The sequence below is a fragment of the Phytophthora cinnamomi genome (genome assembly GCF_018691715.1).
Source record: "Phytophthora cinnamomi strain GKB4 chromosome Unknown Contig51, whole genome shotgun sequence".
In the NCBI taxonomy this organism is placed as follows: domain Eukaryota; phylum Oomycota; class Peronosporomycetes; order Peronosporales; family Peronosporaceae; genus Phytophthora; species Phytophthora cinnamomi.
Genome location: NW_027150984.1, coordinates 378,050 through 393,292, shown reverse-complemented (window position 1 = coordinate 393,292; position 15,243 = coordinate 378,050). Strand labels below are relative to the sequence as shown.

The 15,243-nt window shown below is 51.2% G+C and overlaps 1 protein-coding gene across 1 annotated transcript; it reads right to left on the bottom strand.

The window, feature by feature from the left end:
* Positions 1-4,637: 4,637 nt before the first annotated feature.
* IUM83_19455 (arsenical-resistance protein) lies at positions 4,638-13,327 on the bottom strand (the record flags this gene model as incomplete). The annotated part of the gene is made up of 3 exons (XM_067944505.1): positions 4,638-4,796; positions 4,874-5,002; positions 13,154-13,327. 3 exons carry the CDS (start codon positions 13,325-13,327, stop codon positions 4,638-4,640), a joined length of 462 nt encoding a protein of 153 aa, XP_067789585.1.
* Between the last annotated feature and the right edge of the window lie 1,916 nt (positions 13,328-15,243).

The window sequence follows — 15,243 nt, the reverse complement described above, 5'->3', positions numbered from 1 at the left end:
CTTCAAGTGCCAAGGAACTGAGGCAGTTCCTTGGCTTGGCCACGTACTTGTGCAAGTACGTGGAGGATTACGCGGGCAAGATCCGCCCGCTGTCACAACTTCTTAAGAAAGAAGCTGTGTGGAATTGGACACCCGATTGCCAAAAGGCATTCGATGCAGTCAAGCGGGGCTTGACTGAGGCGCCGATCTTGGCAGTGGATGACCAAGATCGCCCATTTCACGTAGTGTGTGACGCATCCGATTTCGCGATCGGATGCGCGTTGATGCAGCACGATCACGAGGGCCGTGATCGTGTCGTCTACTACCGCTCGCGTCAGGTGAAGCCAGCTGAGCGCAACTATCCGGTGCATGACAAGGAACTCCTTGCCATGAAGTATGCACTCGCAAAGTTCCGAGTGTATTTGCTTGGAAGTAGACCGTTTGTGGTCTACACCGACCATGCATCACTGTGCACTGCAGTGAAGTCACCACACATTTCACAAAGAATGGCGAGGTGGCTCTCATTCTTTGCGGAGTATAACTTCCGGGTCGAATACAAACCCGGAATATTGAATGTAGTGGCCGACGCGTTATCACGTCGGCCGGACCACGCAGAAACTGCTGACGTCAATGCCATTGACGTCATGCGATCAAGCAAACCCACATCGTCTCTGTTGGACGATGTGAAGGCCGCGTACGCGCACGACGCGGACACGAAGCTCTTGCTGGCCTATGGCAAAGCGCCTTCTGACAGGTCCCGTCAGAAGCTGCCCAAGCACCTTCGTGCGCGTGCACACCGCTTTCGAGTGCACGACGGATTACTGCTTTATAATGCAGTCGACGACAACGCGATCCGCGTTGTCGTACCGAACGATCATGACCTGCGACTCAGGATCATGTACGAGTATCATGATGCCCCGACTGCGGGACATCTCGGACGTGAGAAGACATACGTCCTTCTCACGCGCGACTTCTACTGGCACCACCAGTACAAGTGGGTGTGCAAGTACATCCGTGCTTGCGAGGTATGTCAACGCGTAAAGCCTGCGCCATTCGCGCAGGCTCCACTGCAATCACTACCGACTCCGTCGGAGTGTTGGAAGTCCATGTCTTTGGACTTCATCTTTGGTCTTCCCCCGGACAGCGGAGGGAATACCGGTGTTGTGGTCTTCGTCGACCGCTTCAGCAAGATGGTACATCTTGCTGCGGTGCCGGCAGAAGTGACTGCGAAACAGACGGCCAGTCTGTTCGTTGACATTTATGTGAATGTCATGCGGTATCCCCGTCTGCCGAGTTTACTCGGAGTGGCGGCTCCCACTTTGAGTGGGGGAGGATCTACGACTGCAACACAGCAGCCGCAGATAGCCGCTGACACCTGCACAGTGTCAGCCGCGACAACAAGGAACAAGACAACCAGGTCTGCGCGGGGCGCAGACCTTGGCAGGAAAAACCAGGGGTCGGCGCAGGGCGCCGACACCCATAACAAGCAGAACGAGTCTGTGCAGAGCACAGACTCCACAAGGAACAAGGAACACGGGTCTGCGCAGGGCGCTGACACCGCGAAGTACCACGCAGAGGCCGAGCCTCTTGCGGAGAGCGAGCTGGACGAGTTCAGCTCGGATGCGATTGACTTCATCAATAAAAGACAAGCCGTAATTCGGTTTGTCCAGGACATGATTGCAGCTTCTGTGGGTAAACAGAAGCTGAACGGCGATAATATTGGCAGGGGCAACACAAATGAATTCAAAGTGATTTCATTGGTTTTGTTATCTACTCGAAACCTGCCTAAACATGCAGTTTCGGATTTCGGAGCAAGTATGCTTGCTCCGCGCTTCACCGGGCCATTTACAGTGATGGCACGCTACGGTAACGCATACACGCTAGACATAATGTCTAGCAAGCGGCTCCGCCCGAAAAACAATGTCGGGCGGTTAAAGTCATACCTCCAGCACGAGCCACATGGCTCGTCTGACACGAAGAGATGGACTCGGCTGGGGAAACCCTCCTCTCCAGCGCGACTACGCGCTGGAGCAGTTAATACAGTCGGGCCTACAGCCCGACAGGCACGTTCAAGGCGGTCTGGGAGACCGCCACAGCCGGGACACGAAGGTACAGAGCGGCAACCACCGCGCTCTGAAGGTACTCCACGACCGTCACCTGGTCGTGGAGCAACACGATATGAAGGTCAACACGGCGTTGACCATCGGGGCGTGTTTCCACCACCTCCGCCACCGCTGCGAGACGCAAGCGGAGAAATTCGCTGGATCATCCAGCGAATTGTTGATCATAGGAAAACAATCTGAGGTCCGGATCGTTTTCGCATTCGCTGGAGAGGTTTTCCTCCCCAACACGACACATGGGAACCACGGAACGTCCTGATGGAAGACGTTCTGGACATGGTGAACGAATACGAAGCCCGACACGCACTACTAGCAAGAAGGTAGTGCGAGCGCTGTAGTAATCTACAACGCCCGCCGGATCGCGTGCTAGATAATTAGCACGGAGATCATTAAACCTTTTAGGTATTCATATATTATAGCTGTTGTGGTCGCGGTTGCTAATACGTACCGCCACCTGGACGAACAGAGCGCACGAACACCAGCCTCCACCGCAACAGCGTGGAGTTGCTAATACTTGCCTCGCTTCGTGAAGGACTCGAAGTGCTTTGGCGCTTGCTTACCCGATCACGGAAAGCAACAGAAATTCGCTTAGAGATGTCGACGGATAGACGCGGTCGACATCGAAGAATTGTACACAGACACTGTGTTGTCTGTCCCCGTGGTAGCGGCGCACCTCGCGCTGCCGGGCATTGTACACAGCAACAGAGCGCTTACTCGCTGTTGCTATGGCGGCCTTCAGCTTTGTCATGCTCATTACGGATGAGCACGGAAACCCCCAGCACAAACAATTAACAAGCAGTCAATATTAATTGACGTGTCGAGACCGACACGTCTAAGCTTAACGGGGGGATGGTGTAACGGGGTTACACACACGAGTGACAATAGTGACTTGTGCGTGACAATAGTCACTTGTGGTTTAACAGATAATTATCTGTTAAAGGTTTTAAATACTTCCTTACATTGGTGTACGTCACGTCACACGAATGGATACATTGAAGAGGGCCACCACAATGAGTGGTCCACACCTACCCAAAGATCCTATTGGTAGAAAGCAGCATCTTTCTACCAATTAGAGACGTGCATATTAGCGGGGCTCTGACAGCCAGCCGCTGCCAACCCCTTTCATAGATGATAACCAGTTTTAGCAGTTTTAGAAGGAAGATCAATTTACAAACAATACAGCTCTCACCTTACCTTAAACTAGCTACTGGGTGTTTATATTTGATTTAATATTATACTTGTGGACTCAAGTATAATTAACTCAAGTTATTACTAAGTACTTACGCTTCCTCAAACACGTAGCGCGACGTGTAAGCTAAAGTAGTGAGCCAAAGTAGGCCCGCTGCACATCCCGTCGCGTATGACAGCGGACTTAATCCACAGACACGGAGTCGAACATCCCGTAGTTGAAGTTCACGTACGAGCCGCTGTCCCCGATCTCACTCTGATTAACTCAGCAGGTAGTATTACACCGACTATCTCCAACTGCGCCGTAGCTGGCGGTTCCGCCCACCAGCTATTTGCTTACTTCTGACGTACGAATGCTAAAGTTTGGAGCGTCTCTTCACAAGAGTAGCACTTGGCTTCTTATTGTCGACACCTGCATACTTCCTTCCAGGTAATATTGCTAACACCGTGCGGCATTGTCGGTAGGGCTATACCGTATAACCAGAATTATGATTTTGTGTCGGCTACTACAGATACCGCTCATAGTATATCAATGTGAATCTTCTATTTCCGCAAAAGACCACTTCAATATCCTCAATGTTTTGGTGTATATTGAATTGCATATACTGGAGTTGTGTTACGCTAGCTTACTCCGTCTCAAGACCTTCGAACCGCTGCGTTTCCGTCATTGCGGCAGGAACGGGTGTGAAACATTGTAGTTTATCTAACGACAACTCCTCCATCAAATAGAGCTGCCGAAGAACCTTCTCACGAGTTGTCGCCACATAGAACGAAAACTTTTGCGGAGAACGTGTTGAAGAGGAGCTAAAATCATCTACTCCAGAGTCATACCGTGGCACTTTTCAGGCGTCAATGGGACTTGACTGATACAAACATTGAACGAACGATTTGGAAGCAGGTGCGGCGTTAGCCCATCGAGGGTGTAGTTTTACTCACTAATACATGTGCGGCGTTTGCCCAGACAACCTGTCCAGTATCGAGCAATATGCATTGAAAGTGCAGTCTCCGGGTCCAGTATCGAGCAATATGCATTGAAAGTGCAGTCTCCGGGTCAGGTACTAAACCGAGTAATAAATGCCCGGGTGACTTACGCAAAAGTCCTATCACTAAAGCTCAACCGCCGGTATTGTGGTCAAGACTGTGGTGGCCGCCACGCACACACAGCTTCGTGAAGCTGCACGATTGAGTCCGCATCACTGTCCTAAAGGACAGCTTGACATTTGGAAATCATACCTTCCTTGCACGTAGAACGTTATAGTAACGCTGAAGTACTAGCTCACGCCGTGGCCACTACCCTCGGGCCTACAGATCCGTCTTCTTCGAATAGACTCCGGCCGCACCCAGGTCGGGTTACCGTTTCATCTCTTCCACGAGAGCTACCTCGCCGTTGTCCTTCTTGGCTAAGCTTATGAACAGCGTCTTACGGAACCAAAACGCCAGGTACATGGGCGCTAGCTTCGTGGGGATCTCGATGAGCGCGCCCACAACACTCATCTGCGCTGGGTCCGACTTAAGTCCCAATGACGCAATGGCCACCGCCACCGCCAGTTCGAATTTGTTCTGGCAGCCGTGAACGACGGCGTCACGGCTTGCTCGTACGTGGCCCCGAGCCACCAGCTCATCAGGAAGGAGACCACGAATATGAACATGAAGTAGATGAGCAGCGGCACGGCGGCGTAGATGACCTTGTCCAGGTTGGACGAGATGCGCGTGCTCTACGAGGCGAACAGCACGATGATCGTGAAGAGCAGCGCCATGAGCGTGAGCACGCCGATGCGCGGCGTGAACTTGTCGAAGTACCAGGTGGCAGCCTTGGCCTTGGTGAGTGTCAGGCCCACCTCTGGCCTGCTGAGCAAGCAAGCCAGAGCGATGCGGCGCAAAGGCTCTGGCTTGCTTGCTCGCGGCCAGAGGCTTGAAGTTCCTGTGACAGCTACCCGAGAGGGTCAGCCGTCACAGTGAACATGCATTTTGTAGGAAAAACATGAAAAAGGAAACATGGAACATGCATTTAGTAGAAAAGAAATGAAAAGAAAACAAAACGACGCAGGGTAGCACATAGTCAAGAAGAAAAGCAAAACTCAGAAATACGCAAAGAGAGCCCTGTGCTCGCGTAGGAGCACAGCGAGGCATGCATGTTAGGCTAGCAGTAGCAATTCAGTATTAAATAAACCGTCTACCCCGCACATCGACCACAACTACCGCGCTTCTCGACAGGACCAACACTCGCACCCACTTCAACGACAAACACTCTTCGGGCCCAACGCGACATCTGGTAGCACTTGCGGGGGGAAGGCTCGCTGCTGCACGGCACTCAAGGGGAGGCTTTTTCAGCTTGAGGTGTAAGTGTCACGTCAGCGTGACCAACCCAGCTGTTGGGGAGACTTTGGTACATTAATAGGGCAACCTATTATTGTACGCTGACCGTGGGAAATAACTGGAGGGCAGCCGTGGTGCAAATTTGTTTTGCATCTGGCCCCGGTGACAGCCCATTTGCCCAAGTAGCTACTGTTCTCAAAAGACTGCACCGCATATAAATCGAGCATTGTAAGTCTCGAAGCCGGTTAGTCAGTTTTTGTTCTTGGTAGCCCGGCACAGCAAAATTTGGCGAAGCGAAGACCAGGACGACAACCGTCACCGCTCGACCTCTCACGCGTCATCGACCTCTCACGTGTCACCGACCTCTTCAAAGGCATCGAAGAAGTCCAAGACCTCCCACAGCGCATAACTCGGCCAATTTTAGGAAGTAGCGTAGGCTATTTGCTTTAACAGGTTTTCTCTTTTACTTTCTTTTAGTCAGTGCCCCTAAAAGTAGATTGCTCCCACCGGTATCAAGTTTCAAGGGTGAACACACAAAGTATGAAGTTTTCGCGTGTTCAAGATGGCGGATCCGGCCCAACTAATGCATAGTATGTTGGCGGCCATGGAGAAGCAGACAGAATTGATCGACGAGCTGCGCAAGTCAAGGCAGCTGTCGTAAATAAAGCTGGATGGGATAAAAATGCCCAGCTACGGGGGGACGCTCAAGGAATCGTTCCAACTATACCGGGAGCAGGTGGAGCAGTACTTTTTAGCTAAGGGCATAGACTGGAAGGATAGTAATTTGAGTGGACGCATTTTGGCTGTGTTAGCAGGATCGCTGAAGTATCGAGCCGCGCAGTGGTACATCGTCAAGAAGGACGATGTGAATAGTGCGGAAGACTTCTTATTGAAACTGGAAGAAGAGTTCGTGCCTCCGGATCTGCAAGAACGTCTTCGGGACCAGATGAATGACTTGAAGGAGCGTCAGTGTCGAGACTTGCCCGATTACATCAGCAAGTTCAGGCACTTGATTACTCAAGTCAAGGAGATGCGCGAACTGGACAAGATCATGTGTTTCTTGCATGGTCTGCCGTCAAGTATTCGGGAGGAAGTCCAGTATCGCAGGAGTGCAACGTTGACCGACGCTATTACCGTAGCGCTCGACTATGACCGGTCTCACGCGCATCGTGGACGCTCGGATGGAGCACGCTACAGCTCGAGGTACCGATCGTACGACAATAGGCGATCGAGGAGCAACAACGATGGACCAGTGTCGGTGGAGATGGACAACGTAAGGGTGCCGTCGAAGGAGGAATGTATGCGTCGAAACCTATGTTACCGGTGCGGGAGTAGCGCCCATCGGGCTCGTCAATGTCCGATGCAGCCGTAGCCGACGCAAATGGCTAAGCGGAATGGGCCAAAGTACAACAACTCGGGCAGCAATTAAGGGTGTAAGCCGAGGATGAACATGGTCTCGATGATGACGAACAGATGAATACTGTCGTCATGGGTCGCGTGACTATGAGTGTGGCTGACATCCAGGAGCAAGCGGATGAGTTACAGGCACTCATGGACAAGACACGTGTGAAAGTGGAAGAGACTGTCACTGCAGCGTCAGGAATGGCGGAATGTGCTACCTCGTTGGACTACCTCCAGTTGAAGAACCGAGTTTGCATGCGATGCAACTGGACTTGGAGTTTGATGTGTGCGGATCGACGCCAGAGCAGTAAGCCGAGTTGCATGCGAAGCCACCAGTGGAGTTGGTTCAGCAAGGATCGCAGCCAGCAAGTACAACGGAGACCTTAAAGGTGAACGCAGTGGAGTCCGAACGTACGAGTAACCTTTTCATCAAGAAGGGTCGCCTCAATGGCAGAGATGTCCGAATTCTGTTGGACACGGGTGCAAGCACGAACATGATTATGCCAGGTTTGGCTAGTAATGTGCTTCTGTCAAAACGACTTCAAGCTCAGCGCTTTGGTGGCACGTCGACGCTGGCGACGGGTGTCAAACACGTGGAAGCTCCAGTGAGCACGGATGGGTACTTCTTTCCTGCGATCGAGTTCGTGGAATGGAAGTTGCTGGAGTCGCACGACGTCATTTTGGGGAAACCGTGGTTTAAGGACTACAACCCTCAAGTGGATTGGCAAAAGGAGGAGGTTGTCATACCTGACCGGATGCAATTCATCGACGCTGATGCACCGTCGTTCTCGCACAACTGAAGGAAGGTGAGTATGAGCACGTGTTTTTGGTGAAGATACAACTTGTGCCCGCAATGGAAGGAATTCCAGAACCGATCTTCAACGTAGTCGGTATGGAGTTCAAGGATGTGTTTCCGGAGCAATTACCAGACAGATTGCCTCCGATGCGCGAAGTCAACTCTGAAGTGACGTTGAAGAAGGGGGATCAGCCAAACTCTCGTGCACCGTTCCGCATGTCGAAGATGAAACAGGATGCTTTCGAAGAATTTGTCAAAGACAAGTTGAAGAAAGGATGGATTGAAGTGTCGAACTCGCCGTGGGTTTCGAACATCTTCGCTATCCCGAAGAAGGACCCAGTCACAGGTCAAATGCCGAAAAGGGCTGAATGGTTGCGTAGCGGCAATTTGAAGATTCCGTTGCGTTGGGTGTTCGACTACCGCTATCTCAACAGCGCGACTGTCATTGCCAAGATCCCGTTGCCATTAATCGAGGAGTTGTTCGATAAGATGGTAGGTTGTGTCATCTACACGTTGATCGACCTTGCGCAGGGATATCATCAAATGCTGGTGGTGAAGTCAAGTCGTCCGTACACTGCGTTTCGAACACACAAGGAAACGTATCAGTGGTGTGTAGCGCCCATGGGAGTGGCTGGAATGCCAGGGACATGGTCCAGGCTCATGCACAAGCTGTTCGACAAGTACGAATTTGTCGTCGTGTATCTCGATGACATCTGCTTCTTCTCGAATAATATGGAGGAGCATGTGGAGCATCTGCGTGCAGTTTGTATGGTACTGCGTCGCGAGAAGCTTTTTGCGCACATGGCAAAGTGTTCGTTTGGTCAGTCCGAAGTGGCTTTCCTAGGACATGTTGTCTCGCAGGCAGGAGTAAGCGTTGACCCACATAACACGGAAGCGATAGCCAAGTATCCGACTCCGACGAATAGAAAGGAGTTGTTGAGTTTCTTGGGTTTGGCAGGATATTATCGCAGATTTATCTGTGATTTTGCCGAGATTGCTCGTCCGTTGAGGGATTTGACGAAGGGAGACATTCCATGGAATTGAACGAAGCATGTGGAGGACGTGTATTTGCATCTCAAGCTCGCACTTCAGCAAGCGCCTACACTGAAGCTGCCGGACTTTGAGCGACCGTTTGTCGTGACGACGGACGCGTCACGACATAGTACTGGTGGAGTTCTGTCACCGAAGTATGACGGAGTAGATCATGCGATTGCCTTCTATTAAAAAAGTTGGATAAACATGAGTGTGGATGGCCTACGCATGAGAAGGAGCTAGTAGCTATCAAAGTGGTTACGGAGAAGTGAAGACATATATCTGCATGAACGCCCATTCGACGTCTACACGGATAACGCAGCGTGTTCGTGGATGTTGCATCACCCACGAGTGTCACCAAAGATGGCTCGCTTTTTGACGCACTTTTCGCAATACACGTTTACTTTGCATCATGTGCGAGGTAAGATGAACGTTGTAGCAGATGCGCTCTCACGGCCTCCACCGGATGGACTGGAAGACGAAGAGGAGAAAGAAGCACCTCTTCCGGATGTGACGTATACGGTTCATGACTGCGACGACGAATGCGCGAAGAATGCCGCACCAGTTCATGACCACCGCATTAAGTCTGCAGTGTTGCGCAACTTGTCAACGGATGATACTCACCTGTTACTCGACGATGTCGACTTACGGGGGGAGGGTCGCCCGATTGGCGTAGCACAGCAGCAAGTCAACAGCGTCGACTATCATTTTGTAAGTCCGCACTTGGCACCTGAGACGAAAAGAGCGTTTCAGGAAGGATACGAATCAGACCCTGCTTTCAAGCAACAGTGGTCTAATGGAGCTGGAAAGGAGAAGTTCGTCAAGCACAATGGGCTTCTGTTTTTCAAACAGACGAAAGGCGAAGCTGTCTACCGACTTTGTGTGCCGAAGGTAAAAGAGCTTCGCACAAATGTCATGATCGAATTTCATGATGGAAAGACGTCCGCGCATCCTGGAAGTCGACGCACGTACCTGAAAGCAGCGCAATGGTACTACTGGCCGACTATGGACCGCGACGTAAGGGAATACGTTCGCACATGTGAGACTTGTGCACGATGGAAGTCCAGTAGCCAGAAGAAAAAAGGACTACTGATGCCGATACCAGTGCCAAAGGAATGCTGGGAAGTGGTGTCAATGGATTTCATCACGGGTTTGCCAGTGTCGGAGGGGTTTGATGCAATACTAGTTGCAGTGGACAAGTTGTCCAAGCGAGCGAAGTATGCACCAACGTATTCGACAGCTGTCGCGAAGGACACGGCTAAAGTGTTCTTTGATGCAGTTGTTCGGCATCACGGATTGCCGAAGGTCATCATCAGTGATCGCGACTCGAAGTTCATCTCGGACTTTTGGAAGTCATTGATGAAGTTGATGGGTATCAAACTCAGCATGACAACTGCGCACCGAGCTCAGGCAGATGGCCAGACAGAGCGCCAGAACCTCGTGCTCGAAGATGCATTGAGATGTATGATCTCGCATCACGGTGACGATTGGGTTAAGCACCTAGGGACTATCGAATATGCGCATTCGACCCTCGTCAACGCGTCTACGAAGTTCGCGCCATTCGAACTTGACACAGGACGTAAGGTGTCAAACATTGTGGCAAAGGAGATGAAAGACCTGCTGCAATCGGAGAATAATGTGCCGCTCGCGGAGTTCGCGAAGAACTTTGCGAAGGAGCGACAGGAGATCGTAGAACGTGCTCGGAAGAATTTGGAAGAAGCTCAAGCAAGACAAAAAAAGAGTACTACGATCGCAAGCGCAGACAGGTTGTCTTTAAAAGAGGTGACTTAGTGCTGCTCGACACAAAGAACTTACCGCAGAAAACCGTAAACAAGAACACGGCATTGAAGAAAGCGAAACTAGTGGCTAAGAAGGCTGGACCGTTCGTGATTGAATGTATGGTGAACGACAACGTGGCGAAGTTAATACTTCCGCGCACGATGAAACGTCTTAATCCGACATTCAACGTTGAGTTGCTGACCCATTACCAAACGAATCGTGAGGATTTCCCGAATCGACCGATTCCGAAGGCTGTACCTCTGATCTTGGACGAGGACACTGAAGAAGAACTATACATTGTGGAGAAGCTGCTCAAGCAACGAACGATACGTCACAAACGTCAATGGCTCGTGAAGTGGCTTGGGTTGCCGGAGCATGAGGCAACCTGGGAAAGCTAAGCGCACAGGTCAAGCACGTCTCGTATTGGCGTCAACCCCTCGATGCGTATCGACTCCACCAACGCGAAGTCAACCGAGGGGAGATCTCAGGCCCACCTCTGGCCTGCTGAGCAAGCAAGCCTGAGCGATGCGGCGCAAAGGCTCTGGCTTGTTTGCTCGCGGCCAAAGGCTTGACGTTCCTGTGACAGCTACCCGAGAGGGTCAGTCGTCACAGTGAACGTGCATTTTGTAGGAAAAACAAGAAAAAGGAAACATGGAACATGCATTTAGTAGAAAAGAAATGAAATGAAAACAAAACAAAACGACGCAGGGTAGCACATAGTCAAGAAGAAAAGCAAAACTCAGAAATACGCAAAGAGAGCCCTGTGCTCGCGTAGGAGCACAGCGAGGCATGCATGTTAGGCTAGCAGTAGCAATTCAGTATTAAATAAACCGTCTACCCCGTACATCGATCACAACTACCGCGCTTCTCAACAGTAACGACACTCGTATCACTTCAACGACCAACACTCTTCGAGCCCGACGCGACACAGCAGTACGGCAGGGACGACATTGGTTGTACGCCCAACTTTGACGCCCTGGCTGGTGTAACCTAGACCAATCACCACTACTGCTTCGTGAGGTTGGTAGGAATACTACGCACAATTCTGTGAGAGGCAGGCATCATACCTGAACACAATCTGTGGGCTCAAAGCAATCCGTGCTTTTTTAATTGAGCACACCACCACCCATGTGTGGTTCCCTACTCACGCGATGCATGCTGTAGTGATATGTAATAGTGTGGGTCTGAGGACATTGCGACGATAGGTATTCCCAACACGCGATTACGCTTAGTTGAGCGTTCGCAATCGAGGCAACTGCACGTTTCCGGGCCGTTTGGAGCTAAGTTTCGCTTTCCAAAGTTATCCTTCAGACGTACCGCCATCAACTTCTCCAGCATCCTACTCCACTCCGTTCAAGTCAACATGCCTTACGGTGACGAGCAGGTCTACTACCACTCCACTCTGTGCCAGGAGAGACCTTCAAGTGATGCTACTTCGCGAACATCGCAGCAGCGTGAAGGCCGAAAGTCGCGTGCACGGACAGATCCGACTTTGCAGAACGCCAAGATGGCACGCCGTAAAGAGCGTTGCCGCATTAACCAGAGCCGTTACCGTCAAAGGCAGCGAGAATATCTACTCAGTCTGGAGAAGGGCAACGCGGACCTGCGAAAGGAAATTGATGGCTTCATGCAAGTTCAGCAAGGAGGCCCATATCGCGACAACGGCAACGGGAATACGTGGTGCCTCATGGCCAAGGTGTTCTCCTTCGTGCAAACCAGCTTCCAAAATCCAGGGATTTTATCGGAATCGGTGGGTCTGAGTTTGATCAAGTCACTTCTGGTGGAACTGAAGTTCGCTCCAGACATCGTCATGGGGAGTGTGTCCGGGGGTGGCGGCCTACTGCGGCAGCTACGCCGATACGCAATGTACTTCTTGTACCCAGCAATACACCTTAAGCGGGTGGAAGCAGCAACTCTGGGAGTTCTCACAGCTACTGCAATGTTCACTGTCACAATATCGGCCGCCACGTTACACATGGTGTTTCCACACCTTGACAAGGATCGCGGCAACACCGACGCTCAAGTGTCGCTGGGAAAGCGCCTTCTGGGTCAGCGGATCACGTGCCACTGCTCAATGAGCTTTGTATTTGACGAAGTTAGCAGTCGCATTATCTGTCTTGAAGTCAATGTCGACTGGATCACTGCGTTGCTTCGGCTGCTGGGGAGTATGGAGGATGTTGCCAACGTGCTCGATGGCGCGTCCATTACACATCGAGGGAGTACTGGGCACTTCAAGCGAAATGTAAGGAGACGGTAGTTCTAGAGCTTGAAGTACAACAGTTCTTGAGCATAATGGCCTTGATATCTATTACGTTGTCGACCGAACCATGCTAGACCCACACAAACAATAACCACAGCGGAAACATCTACCTTAAAATAACAAAGCCGTGCATTGCACGAGGAAGCGCTGGATTTACAAGTCTGTTTTTCAGATTTTATATTTAAAACTGATGTGATGATTAAAGTAATTGTAGACCTCCGCTTTGCCCTGAGGCCTCAAGCTGCAAATACTCAGCATGGTAATTTCACGCTTTCGACATACCCGTGGATAGTTCGCCGTGGGCAGCACCAACGTGCTCGTGGCGGTTGGGCTGCTCGTCATGATGTATCCGCCTCTCAGAAAGGTGCGCTGGAACCTGGTGCACTGCATATTCGCCGTCTGGTGCCTGCTGTTGCTCACGATGGTGCAGAACTGGGTGCTTGGGCCTTTCGTCATGTTCTTCCTCTCGTTAGCCTTCTTCAGCGGCGACGTTGGCTACATGACGGCGCTCTGTCACAGGAACTTCAAGCCTCTGGCCGCGAGCAAGCAAGCCAGAGCCTTTGCGCCGCATCGCTCTGGCTTGCTTGCTCAGCAGGCCAGAGGTGGGCCTGACATCTCCCCCTGGTTGACTTCGCGTTGGCGGAGTCGATACTCATCCAGGAGTTGACGCCAATGCGAAACGTGCTTGATCTGCGCGCTTAGCTTTCCCAGGTTGCCTCATGCTCCGGCAACCCATGCCACTTCACGAGCCATTGACGTTTGCGACGTCTAGTTCGTTTCTTGAGCAGCTTCTCCACAATGTAGAGTTCTTATCCAGTGTCCTCGTCCACGAATAGAGGTACAGCCTTCGGAATCGGTCGATTCGGGAAATCCTCACTGTTTGTTTGGTAATGGGTCAGCAACTCAACGTTGAATGTCGGATTAAGACGTTTCATCGTGCGCGGAAGTATCAACTTCGCCACGTTGTCGTTCACCATACGTTCAATCACGAACGGTCCAACCTTCTTAGCCACTAGTTTCGCTTTCTTCAATGCCGTGTTCTTGTTTACGGTTTTCTGCGGTAAGTTCTTTGTGTCGAGCAGCACTAAGTCACCTCTTTTAAAGACAACCTGTCTGCGCTTGCGATCGTAGTACTCTTTTTTTGTCTTGCTTGAGCTTCTTCCAAATTCTTCCGAGCACGTTCTACGATCTCCTGTCGCTCCTTCGCAAAGTTCTTCGCGAACTCCGCGAGCGGCACATTATTCTCCGATTGCAGCAGGTCTTTCATCTCCTTTGCCACAATGTTTGACACCTTACGTCCTGTGTCAAGTTCGAATGGCGCGAACTTCGTAGACGCGTTGACGAGGGTCGAATGCGCATATTCGATAGTCCCTAGGTGCTTAACCCAATCGTCACCGTGATGCGAGATCATACATCTCAATGCATCTTCGAGCACGAGGTTCTGGCGCTCTGTCTGGCCATCTGCCTGAGCTCGGTGCGCAGTTGTCATGCTGAGTTTGATACCCATCAACTTCATCAATGACTTCCAAAAGTCCGAGATGAACTTCGAGTCGCGATCACTGATGATGACCTTCGGCAATCCGCGATGCCGAACAACTGCATCAAAGAACACTTTAGCCGTGTCCTTCGCGTCAGCTGTCGAATACGTTGGTGCATACTTCGCTCGCTTGGACAACTTGTCCACTGCAACTAGTATTGCATCAAACCCCTCCGACACTGGCAAACCCGTGATGAAATCCATTGACACCACTTCCCAGCATTCCTTTGGCACTGGTATCGGCATCAGTAGTCCTTTTTTCTTCTGGCTACTGGACTTCCATCGTGCACAAGTCTCACATGTGCGAACGTATTCCCTTACGTCGCGGTCCATAGTCGGCCAGTAGTACCATTGCGCTGCTTTCAGGTACGTGCGTCGACTTCCAGGATGCGCGGACGTCTTTCCATCATGAAATTCGATCATGACATTTGTGCGAAGCTCTTTTACCTTCGGCACACAAAGTCGGTAGACAGCTTCGCCTTTCGTCTGTTTGAAAAACAGAAGCCCATTGTGCTTGACGAACTTCTCCTTTCCAGCTCCATTAGACCACTGTTGCTTGAAAGCAGGGTCTGATTCGTATCCTTCCTGAAACGCTCTTTTCGTCTCAGGTGCCAAGTGCGGACTTACAAAATGATAGTCGACGCTGTTGACTTGCTGCTGTGCTACGCCAATCGGGCGACCCTCCCCCCGTAAGTCGACATCGTCGAGTAACAGGTGAGTATCATCCGTTGACAAGTTGCGCAACACTGCAGACTTAATGCGGTGGTCATGAACTGGTGCGGCATTCTTCGCGCATTCGTCGTCGCAGTCATGAACCGTATACGTCACATCCGGA